This window comes from Pararge aegeria, chromosome 27, assembly GCF_905163445.1.
Source record: "Pararge aegeria chromosome 27, ilParAegt1.1, whole genome shotgun sequence".
In the NCBI taxonomy this organism is placed as follows: Eukaryota; Metazoa; Arthropoda; class Insecta; order Lepidoptera; family Nymphalidae; genus Pararge; species Pararge aegeria.
This window is the reverse complement of record NC_053206.1, coordinates 4,462,322-4,482,004: the sequence shown is the minus strand read 5'-3', so window position 1 is coordinate 4,482,004 and position 19,683 is coordinate 4,462,322. Positions and strand designations below refer to the sequence as shown.

Genomic DNA, 19,683 nt, shown 5'->3' with positions numbered 1-19,683 from the left:
TACGACGAGACAAATCAGAGCTCATCAGATTCTAGCTCAAGCACCTCAATGAACGAAAGCCAACAAGAAAGTGGCAAAGCTATCCAACAGAATACAAACGAATCTACCTCCTCCGAAACTGGCCGTAAAGAGGACACTACTGAGACAAATGAGAGCTCATCAGATTCTAGCTCAAGCACCTCAATGAACGAAAGCCAACAAGAAAGTGCTGAAACTAACCAACAGCGTACAGAAAAATCTTCTTCTTCCAAAACTGGCCGCAAAGAAGATACTACCGAAAGTAATAAGAAGATCACTGGCACAATATCCCAGGGTCGAAACACCTACGACGAGACAAATGAGAGCTCATCAGATTCTAGCTCAAGCACCTCAATGAACGAAAGCCAACAAGAAAGTGCTGAAACTAACCAACAGCGTAGAAAAAAATCTTCTTCCTCCAAAACTGGCCGCAAAGAAGATACTACCGAAAGTATTAAGAAGATCACTGGCACAATATCCCAGGGTCGAAACACCTACGACGAGACAAATCAGAGCTCATCAGATTCTAGCTCAAGCACCTCAATGAACGAAAGCCAACAAGAAAGTGGCAAAGCTATCCAACAGAATACAAACGAATCTACCTCCTCCGAAACTGGCCGTAAAGAGGACACTACTGAGAGTAATAAAAAGGTCAGGGGCACAGTGTCCCAGGGTCAAACCACCGAAAATGCTGAACACAGCTCATCAGCAAGCTCAAGCAAGTCAATAAACGAAAGCCCGCAACCTTACGAAAGAAGAGTCAATAGAAAACGAAGCCCAAAAGGCAGACCTGTTTCTACTGACAGGCTTCCATTTTCAGGTATAAAACGATTCCAACCTAACTTCTATAGCAACGCGCCGGATAAAAGCAGAATTTGTATCTGTTTCCCGAGTTACGAAGACATGCCGAAAGAACTACAAAAACAGTTCAAACAACATTAAAAAAAAAAACAAATTCTGTTTAGTATCGTCAGAATATATTTTTATTATATGGTAAATTAAAGATTTTAACTAATATTTTCGTGGTTAATAAACATTTCTTAAATATAGTTCAACGGGTACAAACCACGACAATATTTTTGCTCCCGGATCTCGGTCCCGTCGTACCTATACAAGCAACTGGGTTTAAATATCGACAATCTATGAAAATCACGTTGAACTATAATTAAGAAATATTATATGGTCTGCAGTTTTTTTATTAAATTCTAGAATATTATTTTTGTTATTAATATATTATTATTAAATGAAATTAGCCCTCAGTCGCCCAGCGTTATATGACCGCTGGATTTATGTACGATATACGTTAAAATATACGAATTTGATGAAGATAATCCAATATATCTGCTTATTTCATGAGTAAACATTATTATTTAGTACTTCAACTTTTTTATTTCACACAGATCCTACATATATTGTGTTTAAAAATATTGATTAAAACTTTTAATATAAAATATGTTTTAGGCACTGAAATATTCCATCACTTTTATTACTCCTCCAGACTTAGACGTTTAATACTGTGGCGAGGAGAGAATACAAGTAATCTTATATAATATTAGACACAAGGTAATTTCTAACGATTTAATAAATATTTTTGTAACTAGTATGTAAAACGAGCATTAAAAAAACCTCAATTTTAATTAATTGAACAAAAAAATAAACGATTTCGTAATGAAAAATAAATGGTTTTATTGAATGAATGAATGAATGAATGAATGAATGAATGAATGAATGAATGAATGAATGAATAAAACTTTTATTGTACACCACATAAACATATAGAAAAATTTAACAAGTATACAGTTAGGCGGCCTTATCGCTACATAGCGATCTCTTCCAGGCAACCAAAGGCGTTAGTTAAACACAGCTCAAGGGAGGTAGGTGGTGCATATAAATAATCATATATAAATGCACATATACATATATAATATATACATATAATATATAGATACTGAAATAGTATATTGTGCAACTAGTGCGACAAGTTGTCGATTGCCCACGAAATCGAAGTTAAACGCACGAGAGAAGCGAGTGCGGTCACTCGCTTGAGTGGGTAATCGATGTCGCACTTGTTGCACATACTATTTTGTATTACTCATGCGGGGAAAGTAGTACGCTCGCTGTTGTGGTTGAAAAAGAACCGCTTGCCCATTTTAAAATTTAATTTGAGTGCGACAAGTAAACTTGTCGCACTCAAATTATTCTTGTTGCACTCAAATTTTAAAATAAGCAAACGGTTCTTTTTCAACCGCAACAGCGAGCGTCAAGATACTACTTTCCCCGCATGAGTGATACAAATTAATATATACCTATAGAATTACATTAAATGTAGACGTTCCTACATTTCCTACAGTTGCCAGGGAGGACGCCTGGCGCAGTGGTGAGCGTTGCGATCTTATAAGTGAAGGGCCCGGGTTCGATTCCCAGCAGAATAGGGAACTTTTAGTTTCTTAATTATTTCTAGAGTTGCTAGTCACCACCCTACCAAAAAAGGCGTCCCGCCAAACGATGTAACGTTCCGTTACAATGCTGCGTAGTATGCACGGATATATATTTAATCGTATGTTATGTTTGGGCAGCAGTGTCCCCTGTCCTACTACCATCTACTGCGATACTGGCAACATCCGTATGCCAAGAGTAGTGATTATAGACCTTACGTATAGGTCATTGATGATAGTATGTTCTGGTAATAGCATTCCGTACATGTGATAATACTCTTAGCGAAATAGTATTAAAACACAAGCTAAAGAAATTCTACTTTAGCTTACAAATTGAAGCTTGAGCTAGATTTATCTATTCCAGATGAGTTCTATTTGAAATAAATGGATAAATAATAAGTCATTTAATCAGATATATATACTTACTAGCTGTTGCCCGCGACTTCGTCTGCGTTTGATTTTGTTTTTTGATGTGGCATTCAATTTAGTTATAGTTCTTAAAAAAAATTAAAATATTCAGTATCGCTAAGCCTTAAATGCTTCAATGTTTGCTGCTGTCTGCTGAGGAGTTCTGTCCTCTATCTCCAACCACATTCATCAGATCTACACAATGTTTGGGCAAAATTAAATAGATACAAATTATAACCTCTATAGTACAAAAATAATTACATATTTAAATCGGTTATAATTTTTCGGAGTTATGGTGTACAATCGTCAACCATTTTCATCACCTCTCCGAAAGGAACCTAGCTTAATGTCGGGATAAAAAGTATCCTATATTACTTCTAACACTTCCAAGAATATGTGTACAAAGTTTCATGAGGATCGGTTAAGTTGTTTTTGCGTGAAAGCGTAACAAACAAACTTACATTGACATTTATAATATTAAGTAAGTAGGGATATGTTTTGTTTATTTTTAAACTTTGTTTTTCGTTTTATTTTTTCTACAATTTCACTTGTTTGCTTTATACTGTAAATATGTACCTACTGTTTGTGTTAGTTTTATTTGTTTTTATTTTTACAATTTATATCAATTCTTTTTATTTCCATTTTTTATTAAAAAATAACTCTTGTTATAGTAATTACGCAAAGGGCGACGCGGTTTTTGCTCACTCTGATACTGGAGCAGACTGAAAATCAGCGCTAAGCATTGTTGCTAAAGCAAAGCATAAGGCTGACTTTGCGGCCATTCATCCAAAACTTGTATTAACAATAGTGTATGGCAATAAAGGATTATTATTATTAAATAAGGGATTCAAGACAGTGGCGCAGCAATAAATGAATAAATATGTACCACGACAATACACACATCGCCATCTAGCCCCAAAGTAAGCAGAGCTTGTGTTATGGGTACTAAGATTACTGATGAATATCTCTATGAACAATATACACAAATACTCATAATAAGTTAAGGTGACATTGTTTAGAACATTCTGTTTATGTTTCTATACATAAAGGTCCACCGCGCGCCCAGACGCGCTGTCAGAAAACAGCTTGTTAAATTCAGAAAATCTCCAGTATGAGCTATAAATATTTAAGGGTAGGCTTTTTGTAACTCTTACAATGCCTATCCTTCAGTTTTTTATAGCTTGTTCTGGAGATTTTCTTCATTTTATATCATCTGCATACCCTCTGTGCACGCCACTGGCTGTCAACTATATCAGGGTGCAATACAATTATGCTTATCGTATCTTGATGAAGTTGCCAAGGTAGTACAGCGCGTCTGACATGTTCGCTAGGGCCAGAGTACCGCAGAGAGATTACGTATCTCGCGACAGGCGTAAATCTTGCAATCACTGCTGTCATACGTCACTTTTCCATTCAATAAATAGACAAAAGTGACGTTTGACAGCAGTGATTGCAAGATTTTCGCCTGTCGCATTGCTGTCGCGAGATACGTAATCATCACCCTGCCGGATTTCTTTGCGATCATGAGATCGCGAATCGCAACATTTTGGAGTCGTTTGCGAGCCCCCGATGATGAAATCCTAAGCACATTGGCAGAGGGTCTGGACTGCTCGATTTTCAAGCACTGGCTTTCTGTGCACCATGAGGCGAATAGAAAATAAACTGTAGCGATTTTGTAAAGGTTAGGTATAAGATAACCCATAAACTATGACGCTTGCTATTAGAAAGAGTAATTATTATTACGGACGTGCGTTTACAATATTTTTATTGTTACTTATTAATATTTAATTTATCTTTTTATATTTTAATAACTGGGTTTATACCTTTCAATATTCAAAAAATTCAAAATTCATTTATTTCAAGTAGGCCTAATATAAGCACTTTTGAAACGTCAAGTCTGTCTGTGTGTAGTGACTCTACCACTGGTTCGGAAGGCAGATTCTACCGAGAAGAAGCCGGCAAGAAACTCAGCAGTTGCTCTTTTCCAATATCAACATTTTACATTTTTGAAATTCATTTTTCTATCTTGTGAGAGATGAAAGCGGAGCCGGATGCTTCCAAGCAACCTTGTAAGAAATTCATCAATTGTATAATAACCTCGCTGTAATAAATGTATTTTAACACATTCTTTAAACTTATGCATTGGTAGGTCAGATTATAAAAGCGTATACTTAATCCCACAAATGACTTCTGTACCTTTCGCAGACGATATGCAGATGACTAATTTATGACCATTTCTTGTAAGTCGACTGTTTATATCTATTTTTTGTATATAAAGACTAATATGTTGTCTTGAAAATACTATATTGTTATCAATATTATCGTGAGGCTACCGTAAGTATACCTATTTCTTAAAATTTTTCACGAAGGGATTCACGTGATTTAAGTTTATATAATGACCGTACAGCTCTTTTCTGCAATATAAATATAGTTTCAATATCAGCAGCTTTGCCCCATAATAAGATCCCGTAAGACATCACACTATGAAAGTACGCAAAGTAAACAGTCTTGCTGTTTCTACGTCAATAATCTAATGAAAATAAATATTATTATTATTATAACAAACAGTTAAACACCCAAACACTGAAAAACATTCAGTTCATCACACATTCTTCAGTTGTGGGAATCGAACCCCTGGCCATGGACTCCGCAGGGGTCGCTGCCCACTGCGCCAGTCAGCCGTCAAATATACTGCTTAGCTGCGAAAATAAAAATGGCGGTAACTCTTACTCGGATAAGCTCTGTCACAGAAAACTCTGCTGCTACCTACAGAACAAAAAAGGTTATATGCTCGGCCGTGGCCTAAACTGCAGAGACTATTGGTAGCCTGAGAAAAACGATATCCGAATTACAAGGCGGTAGAGGTAACGAAAATAGTAAGCAAATTTTTTTTTATTCTCAAAAGATTCACAAGATTCGGGGTGGTTGGGCTATAAAAAAAAAATATCATTCATATTAAACATTAGTCACTGACTTTGTGGTTTTAAAAAAGGTTTTAATAAAAGTAAATAAATGGCAGGTACATACAAAGTACTACCTGTCTTTAGTTATAAAAAGTTTTCATTAATAACTAGCCTACCCAGCCCGCTTCGCCGGGCTAGATTTTGCTTTATTTTATTTAAACAATAAACTTACATCATTAAATTTTTAATTTAAGTCTCATAATATATTAAATCATTTATTTCTCTCCGTATTCATTCACTTCTATTCTCTTCTCGAGCCGGTGAAGATCATTATCTACACCCATGTACACCCAACAATAGAATATCATCATAGTAAATAAAAGCTGTATTTGACAGTTTGACAGTTCAAAAATTGGAGTGCTCCGATCGTCACCAAACTTTACAGGATTATTCGCCAGGTGAATCCGGAGATTCCCTGAAAGTTCCATTGAAATCAGTCATGCAGTTTCGGAGCCTATACGGAACATAACCACACACTTTCTCTTTTATATATACAGATAGTTAAGCGTTAAATGAAGAAACAATGGAGTTATTTTCATTACATCTATGTAGCTTGTATTGTACCTAGATCTTATGTGTACCTATTTATAAATAGAATAAGCAAATAAGCCCATATTGGATCGAGAGTCACCCGAGATAATTGTTGATCGCAACATTTATTTCAATTTGTAGATCTAACACTTTAAGCCTTGGGTAGGTTGGGGCAAGCTCGGTCAATACCTATGATTATACAAAAAAATCACGTTTTTTATCGTCGACGGAAAGTAGATGATGTCGCAGGCAACAGCTAGTGAAATATAATTATCTTTACTCTTAACGTACGGGGCAACTCACGCACGGCTATTGATTTTTCATAGGTTTAAAAAGGCATTAAGAAAGATAAAATAAGAAGTAGATGGGAGATAGCTAAAAAAAAATGTACATTTTGAAATATAAAGTTAAGTTTTCAACGTTAAAATTAAAAAATAAAATAAAATAAAATATCGTTTATATGGCCAACATAAAAAACTAAAACTAAGCGATAAGATTTTGAATACTGCTTCTGTCTTTGTTTCTTTTTAATTCTTCTTCTGTATTTTTTTTTTGTGTGCAAGCCAAGAGCATAAATAAATAAAATACTTTAAAACTTGCTATCCGATCTACAGTAACTCTAAGCAATATTAAAATAATTGATTTCTGAACACTACTAAAATATAAACATTAATTTCTGCATTTACAAATTTGGAAGCAGTTGATCCAATTAAGTACCTATTCGCATATATTTTTTTAACTCTGCATGAAACGACCTCAATTTATTGAATGGATACCATGCCATACCGCGTTGCTAACACTCTACATAGGATGTTTCTTGTAAACCAAACTATACATTTCGTTGAATTATTGATGTTATAGTTCTTTTTTAGTTCATTTGCAAAGTAACTATTCATATCGTAATTAATAAGTCAATCTATCATGCAGCGCTACAACCCTTTTTGACGTGACAACGTCTTATAATTCGATGGAGCCGGCTGCACGCACGAAAAAACATGACGTATGCGGCGTTACCTCGCTCTGAGGCGTTCCATTCAAGGCTTGAAGTGCAAGCGAGAGCGCGGAACGAGCGACAAAGAGGCACAGTCGGCCTAGGCGTCCGACATCTGTCTCTCTCCTAATTGAGTGAACGATGCGTCCGCGTGGACAGCTTCTATGAAATACATTTACATGTTTTCGGCAAGGATGAAGTGCAGTGAAAAGTGAATGTGGTGTGAATTGTTTATAGCATCGATAATATCTATCAAACATACAATAATAAAATTTAAATTTTCTTTTGAAAAATGCAACCATTCCATCAGTATTTTCTTGCGACGTTGTCACGTTCAACTATCGCCAGTAAGCCGACTTTACAGACAACCAATTTTTTGGTCCGGACCTCAGTTTTTTTTGTTCCATTTATTACGAGTTCTCCAAACGGTTTTTTTACTCATCTTCCATACACACATTCCACTTATGTCTTTTTGGCCCGCCTTTAAGTAATGCTAACCCATATTGACTGTAATTTATGCAGCCCTTGTAGTTTGCATTCCTTGCAGGTGATCCACCCATCTTAGTAGCTGTGACTTGCATTATCTGGCAATGATTCTCGACCACGGAAATCTTAATAACACGATACTAAAAAGACATGTAGTAATTTAAGTATAGAAAACACTTGTCGATGGATCCCAGCGCGTAAGAGGCAATGTAGTTTAATAATTAAATGTTTTTAAAGTATCAAATAACAATGGTGGTGCTCTGAGACAAGATCATGTTGACAAATTGTCGCGTATACAACATTTCTTGTTTATTAAAATTTCTATGTTATTTACCAATCAGGGCATCGTCTAGCATCATATATATATATATATATATTTTTTTTATAAATATACTACGACAATACACACATCGCCATCTAGCCCCAAAGTAAGCGTAGCTTGTGTTATGGTTACTAATATAGTACTATAGCTGATGTTTTTTTTTTTTATAAATATAATACACATAAATACTTATAATATACAGATAAACACCCAGACACTGAAAAACATTCATGTTCATCACACAAACATTTTCCAGTTGTGGGAATCGAACCCACGGCCTTGGACTCAGAAAGCAGGGTCGCTGCCCACTGCGCCACTCGTCGTATTATAAGGTAGTCGTATAAAAATACTTACACCTACACATATTTGTCCAGCTTATCCATCTCACCCCGGCCTCCTCTTTCTATTACCATAGATTTCCAATCACAGCACCTATAAAAACATCCCCTAAGCTTTTCCAACATCAGTGCACGACGGAACTTCACGTGGAAATCTTGGGAAATCAATGAAATTACAACTCAGTCGATATTAATGCAAAATGTATAATTTTCATCAATTAATTGCGGTTATTTTCTTCGCTGTCTTCATCAATGTTTTAGCTGCGACAGATATAGTCAAGGTAAGTAAAAATATTAATTTTATATTTATTTTTTATTTAGTAATAAGTACTTAATATCGAAGTGGTGATAGCGCATTGGGTAGGAGCTCGACTTAACTTTCGGAGGCCCCAGTTCGAATCCCAGCACCTCCAACTTTTCTAAGTTATGTGCATTTTAGGTAATTAAAATATCACTTGCTTCAACTGCGAAGGAAAACATCGTGAGGAAACCTGCATGCCTGAGAGTTCAACATAACGTTCTCAAAGGTGTGTGGAGTCCACCAATCCGCACTGGGCCAGCGTGGTGGACTACGTCCCTAACCCCTCCTCATTGTGGGAGGAGACCAGTGCTCCGTAGTGGGCCGGTAATGGGTCGATATGATGACGATGATGACTTAATATCTTGAAGTATTGATAAATGTTTGAGCTGTCTTTTTATTTATCTTATAATTAAAATAAATAAATAAATATACTACGACAATACACATATCGCCACCTAGCCCCAAAGTAAGCGTAGCTTGTGTTATGGGTACTAAGATGACTGATGAATATTTTTATGAATAATATACATAAATACTTTAAAATATATATATAAACACCCAGACACTGAAAAACATTCATGCTCATCACACAAACATTTTCCAGTTGTGGGAATCGAACCCACGGCCTTGGACTCAGAAAGCAGGGTCGCTGCAAACTGCGCCAATCGGCCGTCGGAATTATTTCTTAATATCAGATCCTGACATATGAAATTTGCGTTTTTTAAGGGAGAAACATAAAGTCGTTTCTTTTTTTAAATATAATATTCAAAGTCAAAGTCAAATGTTTCCTTATTCAAATAGGCGCATAGCAATGTTGATGCGTTGATTACATACAAAATGTGGGAAGCAAAAACGCAATGTGGTTCCTTTTGCGACAACGCCGCCATACAAATTATGTCATACAGCACTGGTGCCATGATGGAACTCCTACTCGTAAATAGCGCGATATATCAAGTCTTCCATTTTGTAACTGAGTGACGCAAAGAAAAAAACCAAAGGACGAAAAACAAAAGAATTCGGGTTTTCAAAACACAAAAGCGTGAGTAAGCAGCTGTACAAATTTGAAATTGGAATTCTTTACCAAAGAGGAGATATCTGAGATCAAAGTGGCTGAAACGCCAATTTCATATTATTAATGGCCATTTGGTGCTTAAAGCTAAAAATGCTTTTAAAAAAAAATTGGAAAATCATTCAACCGCACGTCACGCCGTAGAAATAAATCCCACCCTCATCATCTGGATGCCTGGTATTCTTTCGAAATACCAGATCATTTCTACCGCGCACTTGCAAATTATGGAACAATCTCCCATCTGATGTGTTTCCTCAAAAATACAATCTAGGGTTATTCAAGGGGCGGATAAACAAATTCCTTAAAAGCCGGCAACGCATGGGCGGCGGTGATCACTTACAATCAGGTGACCCACTTGCTGGTTTGCCCGCTATTAATATTAAAAAAAATGTCTTAATTTTCTCTAGTCTGGTCTGGCTTTGGCTGTGGCTAGTTACCATCCTACCGACAAAGACGTGCCGCTAAGCGATTTAGTGTTCCGGTGCGATGTCGCGTAGAAACCGATTAGGGGTATGCCTACCAGTGGCGTGCACTTCATACATGCGCAAAAGGTCTGCCTACCCTAAAATTTTAATATAACTCATAAATACGAAGTATTTTTCCATTTTATGGTATCTTCCGTATGTTTAAAACATAATATAAAACCATACCTAAAAAATAATGCGATGTTTTAGAATTAAAATAACGGTTAGATAAATTCTTTAAAATAATTGTTTTGCAAATACATATAACCTAAAATAAACTATTAAAAATTTATTTTTTATTTTTTGGTTATTCAAGAGGCGGATAAACAAATTCCTTAACAGCCGGCAACGCATCGTTGGCCCCTCTGGTGCTGCAGATGCTTATGGGCGGCGGTGATCACCTATCATCAGGTGACCCAATCGCTCGTTTGCCCGCCATTAATATTTAAAAAAAAAAAAAAAAAGTCAATCAATAGTAATATAATGACTAAGTTGATACGTAATCTAATAAAAAATATATAATAAAGATCATAATATATTCATCATCATCATCTTCATCGTCATATCAGCCCATCACCCGCCCACTACAGGGCACGGGTCGCCTCCCTCCCCCGAAGGCCATAAGGCCCAGTGCGGATTGGTGGACTCCACACCACCATTGAGAACATTATGTGGAACTCGCAGGCATGCAGGTTTCCTCACGACGTTTTCCTTCACTGTTGAAGCAAGTGATATTTTATTTGTTTAAAACACGCACGTAACTTAGATCAGTGCCGGATTAACCTCGTAGCAAGAGTAGTTATTGATACGGGCCCCGCGCGAAAGTAGGCCCCGAATATTTAATACCGCTCATCTCTGCCCGACTCACAGAAGACACGGACACAGACTATCGTCTATAGTAATTTACTACACTATTAATTTACCCACAAAATTGTAACCTATAGATAGCTTTAAATAACGTAAATAATACAATTATTATTATTATTTGTACAACAATATACTTCATAATCCCTACTAATATTATAAATGTGAAAGTAAGTTTGTTTGTTACACTTTCACGCAAAAACTACTTAACCGATCCTCATGAAACTTTGTACACATATTCTTGGAAGTGTTAGAAGTAATATAGGATACTTTTCATCCTGACATTAAGCTCGGTTCCTTTGGGAGAGGCGCTGAGTGTTTCCACGATTTTACACCACAACTCCGACTAATTATAACCGATTTAAGTAATTATTTTTGTACTATAGAGGTTATAATATGTGTTTAATTTTGCCCAAACTGTGGTTGGAGATAGAGGACTCCTCAGTGGACAGCAGCAAACCCCTCATTGAAGGCTTAGCGATAATGAATACTTTAATTTTTTTTAGATATAAAACTAAATTTAACGCCACATCTAAAAACAAAATCAAACGCAGACGAAGTCGCGGGCAACAGCTAGTAGATAATAAATAAATAAATATACTACAACAATACACACATCACCATCTAGCCCCAAAGTAAGCGAAGCTTGTGTTATGGGTACTAAGATGACTGATGACTACGTTTATCCATAATATACATAAATACTTAGAATATATATATAGACACCCAGACACTGAAAAACATTCATGCTCATCACAAAAACAATTTCCAGCAGTGGGAATCGAACCCACGGCCTTGGACTCAGAAAGCAGGGTCGCTGCAAACTGCGATAATCGGCCGTCAAATAAATATACTACGTCAATACCCGCATCACCATCTAGCCCCAAAGTAAGCGAAGCTTGTGTTATGGGTACTAAGATGACTGATGAATAAGTTTATGCATAATATACATAAATACTTATAATATACAGATAAACACGGAGACACTGAAAAACAAACACACACATGTTACAGTTGTGGGAATCGAACCCACGGCCATGGACTCAGAAAGCAGGGTCGCTGCCCACTGCGCCAGTCGGCCGTCAAAGCGTAAAAGCGTCAAAGTTAATAACGTTTATACATACTTATTTAAGATGCGTATTGAGTATTGAATCGTATTTTTACCACATTATACTTAAAAACCCCTAGCAGATCAAGGGCTCTTTTAAAGAATTTGCTACGGGCCCCGCGCTTGGCCCTGTAACTTATCTTAATCAGGCACTGACTAAGATAAGTTACAGGTGCGTGCGTGCTGGGAGTCGAACTCTGCCCCATCAAAGTGAAGTCGAAGTCCTACCCACTCTCATTTTAATAAATATAATAAAAAATAAGTATACTACGCAAATACGCACATCGCCATCTAGCCCCAAAGTATGCTAAGCTTGTGTTATGGGTACTAAGGTAGCTGTTGAATATTTTTATGAATATAATACACATAAATACTTTTAATATAAATACTTATGAAATATGTATTTTATGGGTATATGTATATATGCACCACCTAACAATTTCTGTAACTTTGGTTTGGTTGCCTGGAAGAAGCTTTCTCCAATTAAGCTACGGCTCTCCTACCGTCGGTGCCGAAATTAGTATATGCCTTTCACATCAGTCTTATAGCGACTGTAGCGTCATCTAGTAGGAAACGTTGCAGTTTTCGATCTAATTTTTCAAAGGTCCATATTACAATGAGACATGTTTGAAACAAGGGATTTTTACCTACACTTGGAGGAATTATCAAATTTATAAATTTAAAATGCATATAAAAAATTTCGGAACCGACAGGATTTGAACCTGCGACTCTTGGGCAATCGCGGCCTGAGCGCTTTCACCAATTAAGCTACGGCTCTCCTACCGTTTTTATTTGCATTTTATATTTATAAAATTGTTATTTCCTCCAAGTGAAGGTAAAAACACTAATAAAAATTATAAAAATATAAAAAAGCGATGTGTCATCTCTTGTTTCAAAAGTGTCTCATTGTAATATGAACCTTTGAAAAAGTAGATCGAAAACTGCAACGTTTCCTACTAGATGACGCTACAGTCGCTATAAGACTCATGTGAAACTTGAAAGGCATATACAAATTTCGGCACCGACGCGACGGTAGGAGAGCCGTAGCTTAATTGTTGAAAGCGCTCAGGCTGCGATTGCCCGAGAGTCGCAGGATCAAACCCTGTCGGTTCCGAAAATTTTTATATGCATTTTTAATTTATAATATTGATAATTCTTCCAAGTGTAGGTAAAACACTAATAAAAATTATGAAAAACGTTAAGTTCATCACGTGACTACTTCAATATTTTATTGTTCCACGAAGAAAGGAAAAAAAATGGTTGAACTTAGCAAGAAGAAATAGCGAAGGAATGTCTGCAATTTATACGATTTACTTTTGTAAGATTTACTTTTTGTTTCAAACATTCAGTATAAATACATTTTAGATTTTTTTTTTAATACTCTCTGGTCTGTCCGATTGCCTATTGGTGTACTCTGAGTCACGTACGCGGCGACAAGGTGACGCCTACACAACGTTTCTCAGAGTACACCAATAATTGTTAATGAGTGTGACCGTTTAAAAAATTGTTTCGTGCTCTGCGTACAGGAAGATAACCTGGATAGAGGTGCGCACAGCGATCGCGGGGGACTGTGGTTCGGTCCACGACTGGGCAAGAGGTCTCTACACTACTTGAATGAAGATAAAAGGTAAGTAGATACCAAGTAGTAAGTAAGATACACGCAATCACGAAACCCATTGCAAATTTCAATTGTATCATCATATAAACCCATTGCCAGCCCACAGTGGCGTGCATAGAGGGTATGCAAAGGGTATGCAGATAGGGTTGCCAGATGGTCGGGAATTGGCGGGATTCTCCCGAATTTTTGTATGTCACACAAAAAAAAATTACAAATACTTATGGCAAGAACAAAAACAATACGCATGTGTATTGTTTTTGGTTTGCATTCGGTTCTTATCTTATGTGTCACAAATACCTACAATGTTTTATTTTTCATATATCTACAGTGCTATGCAAAAATATGTTTGTTTACTTAATATATTATGTATAATTAATATTATTAACTATTTTTTTAATTCTCCTGACCAAAGCCCTAAAATCCCGAAAAACCCTATATGCAGATGATATAAACTGAAGAAAATCTTCAGTGCGAGTTATAAATACTTAAGAGTAGGCTTTCTATACTCTCACAATGCATATCCTTAAGTTTTTTATAACTCGTGCCGGAGATCTTCTTCATTTTATATCATCTGCATACCCTGTGAGGCTGTGCATACCCTGTATGCACGCCACTGCCGGCCCACTACAGATCACGGGTCTCCTCCTACAAAGAGAAGGGTTCAGACCGTAGTCAACCACGCTAAGTGCGGAGTGGCGGACTCATCACATCTTTGACATCGTTATGGAGAATTCTTAGGCATGCAGTTATCCCCACGCTGTTTTCCTTCACACCGTTGAAGCAAGTGATATTTTAATTGCTTAAAACGCACATAACTCAGAAAATTTAGAGTTGTGTGCTGGCATTCGCAACTTTGTTTACAACAAGGCTCCCTCTGTGATACCAAATAAATCTTAATATATATAAATCTCCTGTCACGATGTTTGTCCGCGATGGACTCCTAAACTACTTAACCGATTTTAAATTAAATTGGCACACCGTCAGCAGTCTGGTCCGACTTAGGAGATAGGATAGCTTAGATCTTTAATTATAGTCGCAATTTTATTTAATTGCAAATTATTTGTCTTTAATTAATTGACAGTCACATGTTATATGTATATATATATCTATATACTACTATACGATAGGCTTAGCGATACTATACGAACGGCTTAGCGATACTGAATACTTTAAAAAAAACGCAGACGAAGTCGCGGGCAAAATATAAATAACGTCTGCCCAGTGCCCAGGGTGGTGATTATTTATTTATTTATTTTTCAATTCGCTATGAAATCGCTATGTAGCGATAAGGCCACCAAATTGTACTCTCTTGATATGTATTTATATCTCTGTAACTACTTCTTTTCTTTGGTGTACAATAAAAGTGTATTCATTCATTCATTCATTCAATTAATGACTAGAATTTTCCTAATGCACTAGTGTAGATTCTGATGTACCTATCAACAAACTAACATTGATATTTATTTACAGACATTATAATATTAGTAGGGACTAATATTATAAATGTAATTAATTGTATTATCCCTATCCCTACTAATATTATAAATGTCAATGTAAGTTTGTTTGTTACGCTTTCACGCAAAAACTACTTAACCGATCCACATGAAACTGTGTACACATATTCTTGGAAGTGTTAGAAGTAATATAGGATACTTTTTATCCCGACATTAAGCTCGGTTCCTTTAGGAGAGGGGATGAAAGTGTTTGGCGATTTTAAAACATAACTCCGGCAAATTATAACCGATTTAAATATTTATTTTTGTACTATAGAGGTTATAATATGTGTTTAATTTTGCCCAAACTTTGTGTTGATCTGACGAATGTGGTTGGAGATAGAGGACAGAACTCCTCAGCGGACAACAGCAAACCCCTCATTTAAGGCCGAGCGATACCGAATTGAATGCCACATAAAAAAAACAAAATCAAACGCAGACGAAGTCACGGGCAACAGCTAGTACATTATAACTATATTTTACTAACCTACATACTAAACTTTATCAATGTAACAAATGTACCACAGAGCAACCTTTGTTTGTTAAGTCTGAGTTCAACAAAACAGATTATGTGCGAACTCTCCAGATGGAAGAGGTCCTTGGTCCAACAGTGGGATGTTATATGTGATTGATGAATATAGGTAATTATATTGTATCACTGATTACGTTTACTTTCAGCCAAGCCTTCTTGAGACTACTTGAAGCGGCAGACGCAATGAAATTCTACTACAACCAAATGCCCTATGAAATGCAGGCGGACGCACCACAAACTAAAAGTGAGTAGAAAATGAAAGTCTTACTATCCTCTGTGACAGATTGTCCTAGCACCACAGACCAGTAAATAAATACCTAGCACAGAGTGTGGGGAACCATATTATTAGTTCTTTTTTTTATGACTTATTATTGTATGTAATAATAACGAAAAGTGGACATAAACCATCGAATTACAAGAAATGTTCATAAATTAGTGTTATTTGCATATTGTCTGCGAAGGTACATAAGTCATTTGTGGGATTGAGTATACGCTTTTATAATATGATTCCTAAGGTGATTTTGGACCTACCAATGCATAAGAAAGAATATGTTAAAACACATTTATAACAGCGAGGTTACTATACAATTGATGAAATTCTTAATGACAAGGTTGCTTGGAAGCAGCCGGCTCCGCTTTCATCTCTCACAAGATGAGGAAAATGAATGTTAAAATGTAAAATGTAAATTCTTGATGATGGAAAAGAGCAACTGCTGAGTTTCTTGCCGGCTCCTTCTCGGTAGAATCTACCTTCCGGTGGTAGAGTTACTACAAATAGACAGACTTGACGTTGCAAAAGGGCTTATATTAGACCTACTTGAAATAAATGAATTTTGAATTTGAATATTTGTAACGGATTAAAGTTCTAACACTGAAAGTAAGAATGCACGTATGCAACTCACCGGTCGATGCAGGATTCTCCAATCCGGGGTACACCGCTCCTGGCTCCATAGGTCTAATCAGCGGTTTCAAGTAAGTCCCAAACTAACAAGGACGTGCGCGCCGTGCCGCGTTGTACATTAGCGAGAATCGTCTGAAAACGAATAACGTTGCTACTTGATAGGTAGGTGGCGCTAGCGAACGTTCGGAATAGTGACATTTACATTCCTTTTCAGTGTTAGATAGTAAGATAGAAAATAAGAAATAAAAATAAATTAAAATAAAAACAAAGTATTGCTTACACTTTAGAATCATTATATTATGGAGGGTAGAGGTAAGGAGAGTCATCTGTGTATATGAAAAAGTGTCGTCAAAATGTATTAAATTAGGATGGCGCCACATTTGCATCAGGGTAACTCTTAAAAGAAGCGCCAAATATAAATATTGTTAGAGTAGGCTTGAAAAACAAACAAGGAAGTATGGAGATACAAGGAAGTAAGGTTATATTTACCACAATATTTTGTACAACGTAAGTTGTTGAAATTCTCAATAATTAACTACTTTAGTCGATAATGACATTAAATTTTTTTACTCGGCATACTTCAATTCATCTACGATTGCTACATTCATACCATACCCTGTGCATCCACCAGCGCCATTGTGGAGGATTTTTGAACTGTTATTTAGCGCATACACTGGACACTTTTTCAACTTTTCTCCCATATAAGATGACTCTCCTTACCTCTACTCTCCATACACTATATACGGAACAACACTTTTTTTTTCTTTATTCTTTCCCATAGGAAAAGGCAAATCACCATACAGCCAGAATAAATTATTTTGTCACTACAGCTTTTGGTTTCCAAGTAAAGTAAAAATGAATAAAATAAAATATGAAAATTGTGTATTTTGCAGTATCAAAGAAAGTTATATTCACGCCCAAGCTCGGCAGAGCAACCGATAATCAGGAGAAGAGGTATGACAACGTGGAATTCACCCCACGGCTGGGCAGGAAACTCCCGGAGAGGATTCTTTCTACACCCGCAGATGAAGAAACGTAAGCCCTACTTAATCCTTAAAAAGTACTTACCGTTGCCCGCGGCTTTGTCTTCGTTTATTTGGTTTTCCATAAATCCCACGAAAGGCGTATATTTTTCCAGGCTAAGAATTAGCCTATGTGTCTATCCAGGGTAAAATCTATTTTCATTTCCTATTTCAGTCAAATAGCTTTAGCAATATTTGCTTGCATGAGTAAAAAACATCCACCCACCTATACAAAAATCCATCCACCAACACAAACATCCATCCACCATACAAACATCCGTCCACCCATACAAACCTTGGAATTTATAATGTTAGTAGGAATACTTACTTTCTGTGCCCTGCGGTGCTACCATCTGTGAAAGTATCTGAACAACAAATAATAAAATATTCAAAAATTCAAATTAAATTTCTTCGTCTTTTTCTTTTGATTTATGGCTTTTTAAAACAGCACAATGTACTTTGCCAGTGTCAAGTAGCTTGGAAAAAGCACGAACTAGAGTGGTCAGTAAAAAAAAAAAATGTCTATTTCATAACTTCGTCCTGCAATAGTTGTAAGTATGAATTTAACAATCATTTGAAAATTAAATAAAATTAAAAATTGAATTCCAAAATATAAAAATCATACTTTAAATATTTTTTTTTTATTCTTTCTCTATTTTGACATAATATTTGACATAGAAGACAAAAAGAATAGAAAGACAAAAAGCGATTCCATCGATTAATCCTTTAACACTGACTTTAAAGGAGATTTATTTGTTTTCGAGAAATACTAGAAAGAGTTCATCTTACTCAATAACAATTTCAATATTTAAAATTACTTATATACGTGAACGAGAATAATTCTAGGTGAAAATACTATTTTCTGTTTTAGAAAACTTCCTCAACATTGGAATACCACATACTTACCTATTATTTATAGTTAATTTTAGTTATCAGTTTTATTGAACCATCATATTAATATATGTAATGCCTAAAAAATATATCTTTACTACGAAATCCAACCCAGCCATTCTGATCCTTGCCCCACACAAACTTAAATGATTATGCTTACTTTGGGGTAACATTCAAATTTCAGTTTCAGGCCCGACCCAATGATGGTAAATCCGAGGACCAACTATTTTTCGCCCCGACTTGGCAGAACATACAACTTTCAACCTAGACTTGGCAGAGAGCTTGTTTATGGTAAGAACTTTATTTTCGTATACATCGATGTAAAATCGAATATAAAATAGGTAGATCTGTGGGTATGGAGACAGTAAATAGATTGAATCTTAGGCAATTCAATCTATTTACTGTAAAAAAGTAGTACATTTACAAAACTACTTTTTTACGCTAAGCTATGCTAAGATTTGTGATAGAAAATGAACGTCAAGAAATTAATAACAATTCTGTTTTCCAGATTACTACCAGGAACCCCAATTAAGAGTCGCCAGAAGCGTTAAGAAGGTCGAAGAAGCATAATCACAAAGCATTAAAATTAACTTACCGCTGTAAAAATGTTTTGGACAAAGTTGTTTATTTATAAGGACTTATTGTTAAGGTGCTAAGTAAATATATTAAAAAGATCTCATCAAATGTGGAATTTATTGTATACACCTATTAAATATTTTACATAAGATAGAAATTAGAACAAGTTTTAAAAATAACACGAACGTCGGTGTTTAGATAATATATTTTTATTACATAAATAAATAAAAAAATATACTACGACAATACACACATCGCCATCTAGTCCCAAAGTAAGCGTAGCTTGTGTTAAGAGTACTAAGATAACTGATTGTATGGAATATTTGTAACGTTTTAAGTTCTAACACTGAAA

The 19,683-nt window shown here is 35.9% G+C and overlaps 2 protein-coding genes across 2 annotated transcripts in view; one reads left to right on the top strand and one right to left on the bottom strand.

Moving 5' to 3' along the window:
- The window catches only part of LOC120635821, a 53,164-nt gene that overhangs the window by 20,034 nt on the left and 13,447 nt on the right, over nt 1-19,683 (bottom strand). The gene's annotated exons all lie outside the window — the stretch shown is intronic.
- Nucleotides 8,617-19,339, top strand: LOC120635820 (PBAN-type neuropeptides-like). The gene is made up of 6 exons (XM_039906985.1): nt 8,617-8,773; nt 13,825-13,925; nt 16,088-16,185; nt 17,736-17,877; nt 18,940-19,046; nt 19,264-19,339. Exons 1-6 carry the CDS (start codon nt 8,693-8,695, stop codon nt 19,323-19,325), a joined length of 591 nt encoding a protein of 196 aa, XP_039762919.1. The 5' UTR covers nt 8,617-8,692; the 3' UTR covers nt 19,326-19,339.

Excerpts from the sequence above, each read along its gene's own strand:
- LOC120635820 (XM_039906985.1), top strand. The coding sequence starts at position 8,693 with ATGTATAATTTTCATCAATTAATTGCGGTTATTTTCTTCGCTGTCTTC. Across the intron at positions 17,878-18,939 it reads ACACCCGCAGATGAAGAAAC|TTTCAGGCCCGACCCAATGA; the intron begins GTAAGCCCTACT and ends TTCAAATTTCAG. Across the intron at positions 19,047-19,263 it reads TGGCAGAGAGCTTGTTTATG|ATTACTACCAGGAACCCCAA; the intron begins GTAAGAACTTTA and ends TCTGTTTTCCAG.